General features: G+C 39.4%; 1 protein-coding gene across 2 annotated transcripts in view; it reads left to right on the forward strand.

The window, feature by feature from the left end:
• Nucleotides 1–1,305: 1,305 nt before the first annotated feature.
• The window catches only part of KIF3A (kinesin family member 3A), a 50,824-nt gene continuing 42,636 nt past the window's right edge, over nucleotides 1,306–9,493 (forward strand). Inside the window, exons 1-2 of one of the 2 annotated variants that reach the window (XM_023738999.1) lie at nucleotides 1,306–1,438; nucleotides 4,955–5,228. In XM_023738999.1, the coding sequence (XP_023594767.1) occupies nucleotides 1,433–1,438; nucleotides 4,955–5,228 (280 nt within the window). In that variant the 5' untranslated portion in view covers nucleotides 1,306–1,432. Of the gene's footprint in view, nucleotides 1,439–4,436; nucleotides 5,229–9,493 lie in introns of those variants that run through there. The other variant, XM_023739000.1, reaches the window with a different exon arrangement.

Consider the following 9,493-nt stretch of genomic DNA (forward strand, 5'->3'; position numbering starts at 1 on the left):
CTCAGTTTTTTCATCTGTAAAGTAGGGATAATAATACTACCTATATCAAAAGGTTTTTATGTGGATTAAATGATTAGAAAAATGTAAAGCACAAAGAACAGTGCCTAGCACTAAGGAAAATGCTTTATAGTTATTTTTGTGAGCTTGTGCTGCGAGTACAAAAGCCCTTGGGTGCTAAAATGGAAGCATGCCTGCAGTGTTACATGGAGCAAGAATGCTAGTGGGGCTGCTGCAGACTGAGCAAGAAGGAGGATTGTGGGAGATGGGGAGAGCCTTTGTGGCTTTTCCTCGTGACCTGGGAAATCATTGGAGTATTTTGAGCAGAGAAAAGATGATCTGATTTATATTTTAACACCATTAGTCTGGCTTCTGTGTTGAAAATAGACTAAAAGGGGATAAGGATGGAATCAGGGAAACCAGTTCTAAACTGCTGTAGTAATGCAGGTGAGAGATGGTGGTAGTGATGAGGCTGGGAATGGTCCGATTCTGGATTTGCTTTGAAGACAGATCCAACAAGCTCTATTGAAAGATTAGATATCGGGTATGAGAGTAAGAGGCTCTGTGATTTGACCTGAGCAATTGTCAGAATGCAGCTTCCATTTACTGAGATGAGGAAAGCCTGAGAGGGTAGCCTTTTTTTATTGGGGGTGGGGAGTTCAATTTGGAATATGATAAACTTGAAATGTCTATTACACAACCAAGTAGAGATGTAGAGTAGGCAGTAGTATCCTACTTCTATGATAGTCTGGTGTTCAGAGGAGAGGTTCGGACTGGAAAGAAAATGGATCATTCGTTTTTTCACAAATATTTATTGAAAACGTGCCCTGTTCCAAGCCCTGTTCTAAGGTCTGGAGGGAGATACCTGTGAAAATACCAACAAGCTCCTGACAAGCTCACCTTCTAATGGCAAGACAGGTCATAAGTCAGCAAATAGGCGAGATAATGTATGTAAAGTCTTTAGTTCTCGAGATGGGGCACAATAAAGCCTCAACATACAATTGCTATTGTTATTTTCAATATTCGAGGTATTACAGGTGCCAGAAGACAGGCTTTGCTGCCTAGGAGCGCCTTCTCCTCCCAACCCCGGCCTGCTGGGGATGCTGGTCTCCGTGCCGACCTGGTTTCTAGCGCAGCGGAATTGTAAGATTGCGCAGGCGCGGCCTCAGTCTGGCGTCCTAGGAGACGGACTAGAACTGCCTTCGCGCAGGCGTATTCAAGAGGCCGAGGGAGCCTGAGGCCAGGGGGTGGGGCGGGGCGGGGCGGGGCTAGTTCCGAGTGCGCCTGCGCAACGTGCGCTCTTGGCCGAGGGCCCTCAGTCTCGATAGCGCGAAGGAGGTGTCTCGGTAGCTTCTGCCTGGTTTCTCCCGCTAACTCGGCGTCGTTGGGCTGCACTGAGGCCGGGGACGTCCGCCGGGCACGAGAGGGGACCACGATGCCGGTGAGGAGAGTGGTTCAGCCTCAGGCATTCCTTCTCATCCCAGCGGCCTGGCCTGGGGGCGCGGCCGTTACCATGGAGGCGCGGAGCGGGCGGGCGCCCGGGGTGGGGCGGGGCAGGGCCGGGTCCCGCAGGCCCGCGCGGTTGTGGAGCTTGGCGGGTCAGTCAGGGTACCGCGGGGATCCAGCTGGCCCTGGGAGGACACGGGGCAGGCCCTGCCGCCTTTGTCATTGCTGCAACCTGCAGGGCCTATAGTGCTTTGGCATAAAGGCGCTGTGGCGGAGGATGCGCTCTCGCTCCCAGCCTTGTCCGCTGGAAACGGCTGGAAACGACGTGGAGGGTCTACTTTGGATGCTCCGCATTCTCTGTGACCTTTGCACCGCAGAACCAAACTCCGGAAGGCAGCAGAGCGAACGCTGCCTGCCCCTTTACTTTGGGCCCCTGACTCGGACTCTTCCTAGGCTCGAGCTGTCATTCGTCTTGTGGTGCTTTAGCTTACAGGGCAGAATGTAACCTGTAGGTGTCTTGCGGGGGGGTGGGGGGAGGCGGGCGGAGAAAGGCAGGTTTATCTTGCAGGATTTCACAGATAGTTAACGTGCACGCAGTAAAGGGATATTGTAAATCCAGTACAGGGTCATGGAGAAAACTTGAGCCGTGGCCGGTTATTTGTTTACTGGTTGTGAGACCTTGAACAATTATTTAATCTGTCTGGGCCCTTAAAACCCACCCATCCGACTCATAGCGACCCTATAGGACAGAGTAGAACTGCCCTATAGGGTTTTCAAGGCCTTAAATCTTTATGGAAGCAGACTGCCACATCTTTCTCCCGTGGAGGGGCTAGTGGGTTCAAACCGCCCACCTTTCAGTTAGCAGCCGAGCGCTTAACCACTGCGCAACCAGCGCTCTTTGGGCATTTAGTCTCCTCATGTTTAAACTTTTACTCATGGGTTGTTATGATGATGAAATAATGCGCATTTAAGACGAAGGACATTGCTTGACATCTAGCTTTAAATGCTCAATATTTGTTCCTTGTTATTGCTTTCAAGTTATTCATCGGTTCATTCAGCATATATTGGACACCAGCCACATGCTAGGCACTGGAGGTATGAGTGAGCAAAATTAGCCAGATCCTTGAACTTGGGAAGAGGGAAACCTGTCTTTTCGGGCAGAGGCAAAAACCATAAAATGTTTACAGAGACAAGACTCTTAACATCAGTGAATGAAGTGAGTGGGTGATATACGATAAGTAGAAGTAGATTCTGGTGAATTGGAAAGTGTTGCCGTGTAGGAATGCTGGCCTCCAGATGTCAGATCATCTACTTTTTTCAAGCTGAACCTAGAAATGATTGTTTTAATGAAAATTTTTCTAATTTTTAAATCTTGGCAACTAATTGAAATATCTTTTAAATGCTGTGAGCCAAACAAAAGACATTTGCGAACTTAATTCAGCCTCATGATTACCCGTTTGCAACCTGTGGTCTAGAGTGAAAGACAGATATTAATCAAATTGTTGTTAGGTGTCAAGTCGGTTCCGACTCATAGCGACGCTGTGTACAACAGCGAAACACTGCCTGGTCCTGCGCTGTCCTCACAGTTGTTGTTATGCTTGAGCCCATTGTTGCAGCGACTGTGTCAGTCCATCTCATTGAGGGTCTTCCTCTTTTTCCCTGACCCTCTACTTTACCAAGCACGATGTCCTGCAAGAACTGGTCTCTCCTGAGAACATGTCCAAAGTACGTGAGACAAAATCTTGCCATCCTTGCTTCTAATGAGCATTCTGGCTGTACTTCTACCAAGACAGGTTTGTTCATTCTTCTGGCAGTCCGTAGTATAGTCAATATTCTTCACCAACACCGTAATTCAGAGGCATCAATTCTTCTTTGGTCTTCCTTATTCATTGTCCAGCTTTCACATGCATCTGAGGCTACTGAAGATACCATGGCTTGGGTCAGGCTCACCTTAGTCCTTAAAGTGACAAATAATCAAGTAAGAAGCAAATAAAAGTAAAATTGTAATTGGTTCAGTGTTGATGAAGGAGAAGGATGGAGTTCTGTAAGAGTTTGTAACAGGAGGATTTGACAGGGAGTCTTCAGATGAAGTGGCAATTCAGCTGAGATCTGAAGGATAAGTGGAGGTTAACTAAGTGAGGATGAGGGGTTAGGAATGTTCTAGGTGGAAGGAACAGCACATGGAAAGGCCTGTGATAAGGAGCATGGTGAATAGAAAAGGCCTAAAAGAAGGCTAGTGGGTGTGGCCAAGAGACAAGCAGGGTATCTTGTGAATAAGGCTAGAGAGGTAGGCAAGGGCTAGAGCCAGATTTTACAACCACCTTAAGGATTTTGACTTTTATTCTAAGATCTGTGGGAAATCATTGAAGAGTTTTAAGTACAGGAGTGACGTGGTTAGATTTGTATTGACTTTTGACTGCCATGTGGAGAACATACTGTAGGGGAACCTAACTAAATGTAAAGCAACTCTGGTGCAGTGATTAAGAGCTCAGCTGCTTACCAAAATGGTTGGTGGTTCGAACCCACTAGCTGTTCCACAGGAGAAAGATGTGGCAGTCTGCTTCTGTAATCATTATAGCCTTGGAAACCCTATGGGGCAGTTCTACTCTGTCTGTAGGGTTACCATGAGTCAGAATCTACTTGATGACAATGGCAACGGGCTTGGTTTTGGTTTAATTAAATATAGGAGTTCAGTTATTGTAGTAATCCAGGGTTGAGATGATGGTAGCCTAGACTAGGATGGTAGAGGTAGATAGAAGTGTATTGTATTGATATAATTGTTACCTGTCAATGACAATGTCAGGGTCAATGATAGTGACTTACATTTGTTTCTCTAATGCTTAGAAGAGAATCTAAAATGGTAGGAATTTAACAAGAAGCTGTTGAACTTTTACACTTCAGTAATGGATTTGTGTTTTAATATAGATTCTTAATTATATCAAATTTCAAAATTGGAACTACATATGCAAATGTTCATAATTTAGAGTAATGCTATGACATTTTTTTCTGCCATTGTACTTTTCTGCCTTCACTTTGTTATTGTCTTTCCTAGAGAAGCTAAGCCATTTATGAATATATTATATGATAAAAAGCATTTTACTCATGCATTGTAGAAAATAAAACTAAAAGTCTCAGGGAACAGAGCATCTAGTATATTCTTGAATTAAAGTTGTTAACCATGTTCACGTTTTCCTACAGGCAGGAAACTCAGAGATGCTTTCAGACTTTTATGCAGAAAGACAAGCCATAATATATTGGTTTGAACAGAATTTACTACATATGTAAATTAGATTTTCTTTCCCCTTTTGTATTGTAAAGGAAGCCATTTTTGTTATCTTTTAATAAGTTTTTGCTGTATGTCTACAAGATCTTTAATTGCATTTAACAAATATTGGTGGAATGCTTAATATGTGTAAGACACAGTGATTGCAGAGTAACACTTCTGAAATTATAAATTTAATCTGTTGGAGTAAGAGAAAGTATTCTTTTGTTATTTGTATTTCTTCACCAGATCAACAAATCAGAGAAGCCAGAAAGCTGCGACAATGTGAAGGTTGTTGTTAGGTGCCGGCCCCTCAATGAGAGAGAGAAATCAATGTGCTATAAGCAGGCTGTCAGTGTGGATGAGATGAGGGGAACTATCACTGTACATAAGACTGATTCTTTCAATGAACCTCCAAAGACATTTACTTTTGACACAGTTTTTGGACCAGAGAGTAAACAGCTTGATGTTTATAACTTAACTGCAAGGCCTATTATCGATTCTGTTCTTGAAGGCTACAATGGTAAGTGACTACTTTATATAGTTTACTTTTTGTAAAATCACTGTATCTGACTATCATTAAACCAGAAAACAAACAAACAAACTCATTGCCGTGGAGTTGATTCAGACTCATAGTGACCCCATAGGACAGAGTAGAACTGCCCCACAGGGTTTCCAGTGAATGGCTGGTGGATTCAAACTGCTGACCTTTTGGTTAGCAGCCAAACGCTTAACCACTGCACTGCCAGGGCTCCAGGTATAATTAACACCCCACAAATCCACGCACTGGAAGTGTACAGTTCGATGAGTTGTAATAAATATATAAAATTGTGAAACTGTCACCGCAGTCCAGTTTTAGAACACTTCCATTACGCCAAAAAGTTCCCTGTGCCTATTTGTATTCCCACCCACCCCCAGGCAACTATTGTTCTGCTTTCTGTTATAGTTTTACCTTTTCTTAAAATTTCATATAAAGCAAATTGTACAATATGTAGTATTTTGTATCTGTCTTCTTTCACTTAGCACAGTGTTTTTGAGGTTCATACATGTTGTTTAATATGTCAGTAGTTTATTTCTTTTTATTGATGAGTCTCACTCCATTGTATGGATATACCACACTTTCTTTATCCATTTAGTAGTTGACAGAAATTTGAATTATTTCAAGTTTTTGGCTATTATGAGTATTACCACTATGAATATTCATCTGTAAATCTTTGTGTGGACATATTTTAAAATTTTTCTTGGGTAGATAACCTAGGGTGGAATTGTTGGGTCATATGGTAAATATATGTTTATCCTTTGAAGAAACCACAAAACCCGTTTCCAAAGTTGTAACAATACCGCTTTATATTTCCACCAATATAGTATAAAGATTCCAGTTTCTTCACATTCTCATCAACACTTGTATTGTCAGTCTTTTTGATTATAGCTATTTTAGAGGTTGTATAGTAGTATTTCACTGTGTTTTAACTTGTATTGCCCTGATGATTAACAACATTGAGCATCTTTTAATACACCTATTAACAAATGTCTCTTAAAATATTTTGCCCATTTTTAAACGTGCTTGCTTATCTTCTTATTGAATTGTAATTCTTTATATATTCTGGGTTCACATCTTTGATTGAATGTATGATTTGCAGATGTTTTCTCCCAGTCCATGGCTTGTCTTCCCATGTTCTTAATAGTGTTTTTTTTAAGTTTTTAATTTTGAAGTTCATTTTATCGTTTTTTTTTTTATGAACTATGCTTTTGGTGGTATAACTAAGAAAATTTTGCCAATCCCAAAATCACAAAGATTTTCTACTATGTTTTCTTCTGGAAGTTGTGTAGTTTTAGGTTGTACATTTAGTTCTGTGATCCATTTTGAGTTAATTTTTATGTGTGGTGTGCGGTTAGGGTCTAAGTTATTTTTCTTTCTTTCTTTTTTTGCCTATGGCTATCCCATTGTTCCAGTGCCATTCGTTGAGAAGATTATCCTTTCTGTATTGAATTACTTTGACACTTTTGTAAAAAAAAAATCAGTTGACCACCAATGGGCTTATTTCTGAACTTGCTAATCTGTTCCATGTGTATCCTACCTTGATTACCGTAGTTTTATAATATGTTTTTGAAATTAGGTAGTGTACATTCTCTAACTTTATTATTCTTTTTCAAAATTGTTTTGACTGTTCTAGGTCCTTAGCATTTACATATAAATTTTAGGATCATCTTGTCAGTATCTACAAAAAAGTCTGCTTGGATTTTGATAGTGGATGTGTTCAAACTATGGATCTGTTTGGGGAGAATTGTCATTCTGACAATATTGAGTCTTCCAATCTTTGAACATGATATAGCTCTCCATTTACTTGTGTCTTCTTTAATTTTTCTGAGTATTTTCTAATTTTTAGTGTATAGAGCTTGCACTTCTTTTGATGAGTTTATTCCTAAGTATTTTTTAATGCTATTGTGAATAGAATTGTTTTCACAATCTCATTTTCAGATTATATGTAGTTAATATATAGAAATGCAATTGATTATTTTTAGGTAGATTTTTTTAAATTGAGATAAATTCACATAACAAAAAATTCACTGTTTTAACCACTTCAAAGTGTACAATTCAGTGATTTTTAGTATATTTATTAAATATACTAAATTCATTATCATCACTATCTAATTCCAGAACATTTCCATCACCCCAAAAAGGAACCCCATACCTATTAGCGTTCACTCTGCGTTCGCCTTTCTTCCCAACCTCTGGCAACCTCTAATCTACTTTTTTTGCATCTGTGGATTTGCCTATTCTAGACATTTCATGTGAATGGAATCATACTATATGTGACCTTTCGTGTCTCGCTTCTTTCACTTAGCATAATGTTTTCAAGGTTCGTCAGTGTTGTTGTATGTGTCAGTACATCATTCTTTTTTTTAATGCCTGAACAGTCCACATATTGTTTATCCATTAATCAGTTGATGGACATTGGGGCTGTTTCTACTTTTTGACTGTTATGAATAATGTTGCTATGAACATGTGTGTACAAGTTTTTATATGCACATATGTTTTCAGTTCGCTTGGGTAGGAGCGGAATTGCTTGGTCATTTGGTAACTCAGTGTTTAACCTTTTGAGGAATTGCCAGAGTTTTCCACAGTAGCTGCACCATTTTACATTCTCACCAGCAGTGTGTGAGGGTTCTGATTTCTCCACATCCTTGCCATCCTAGTGGGTATGAAGTGATATCTCATTGTGGTTCTCAATTGATTTGTGTATATTGATCTTATATCCTTCAACCTTGCTAAATTTGCTTATTAATTCTAGTAGGTTTTTTTTTTTTTTTTGATAAATACCTTAGGATTTACTACATATAATATCATGTCACGTGCAAGTACAGTTTTTATTTCTTTTTTTCCAACTATGCATTGAATTTTTTTCTTTTTGTTGCCTGTTTGCATTAGCTAGACCCTCCAGTACAATGTTGACTGGAAGTGTTGTGAGTGTGAGCATTCTTGTCTTGTTCTTGATCTTAAAGAGAAAGCATTCAATCTTTCACCAGTACAAGGTTATCTGTAGATTTTTCATAGATGCCCTTTATCAGATTGAGGAAGTTCCCTTCTGTTATTAGTTTTTTGAGAGTTTTTTTCAGGAATGGTCATAAGATTTTACAAGTGCTTGTTCTGTACCTTTAGAAATGATTTTTTTTTAAAGCTTGTTAATATGGTCAGTTATTTTGATTGATTTTTAAATGTTAAACCAGCCTTGCATTCTGGAATAGACTCCACCTGGTTATGCTGTATTATCCTTTTTATGTATTGTTAGATTTGATTTGCTAAAATTTTGTTTAAAATTTTTGCAGATATGTTCGTGGGAGATGTAGGTATGTAGTTTTCTTGTAATGTCTTTGTTTGGTTTTGGTATCAGGAGAATGCTGGCTTCATAGATGAGTTGGGAAATATTCCCTTCTTTTCAATTATCTGAAAGAATTTGTTTAGAATTGGTATTATTTCTTCCCTAAATGTTTGATAGAGTTGATCAGTGAAGGCATCTGAGCCTGGAATTTTCTTTGTGGGATAGTTTTTAATTCCAGATTAAATTTCTTTTGTAGATATAGAGCTATACAGGTTATCTGTTTTTTCTTGAGTAAGCTTTGGTAATTTGTGTGTTTCAAGGAATTTGGCTGTTTCATCAGGTTGTTAAATTTATTGGCAAAAGTTTTTTTTATAATATTCCCTTATTATTTTTTTAATTGTAAGAATCCACAGTGATGTAACCATTTTCATTCCTGATATTGGTTATTCGTGTCTTCTCTTTTTTCCTGATTAGTCTGGCTAGAGGTTCATCAATTTTATTGATGTTCTCAAAGAACCAGCTTTTGGTTTTACTAATTTCCCTGTATTGTTTTTATGTTTTCTATTTCATTGATTTCTCTGTAATGTTTATCATTTTCTTTCTCCTACTTTGGGTTTAGCTTGCTCTTTTTCTACTTTCTTAATGTGGAAGCTGAGGGCATTGATGTGAGACGTTCTTCCTTTCTAATATTGGGATTTAATGCTATAAATATCCCCCTAAGTACAGTTTTAGTTGCATCCCACAGATTTTGTTTTTCTGTTGTACTTTAGATGAAGGTTTACAGAACAAACTAGCTTCTCATTAGACAGTACACATATTGTTTTATGACATTGGTTACCAACCCCACGATATGTCAACACTCCCCTTCTCGACCTCGGGTTCCCTGTTACCAGCTTTCCTGTCCCCTCCTGCCTTCTAGACCTTGCCCCTGGGCTGGTGTACCCCTTTAGCCTTTTTTTTTTTTTTT

The sequence above is a fragment of the Trichechus manatus genome, unplaced genomic scaffold (assembly GCF_000243295.1).
Source record: "Trichechus manatus latirostris isolate Lorelei unplaced genomic scaffold, TriManLat1.0 scaffold00127, whole genome shotgun sequence".
Classification (NCBI taxonomy): Eukaryota; Metazoa; Chordata; class Mammalia; order Sirenia; family Trichechidae; genus Trichechus; species Trichechus manatus.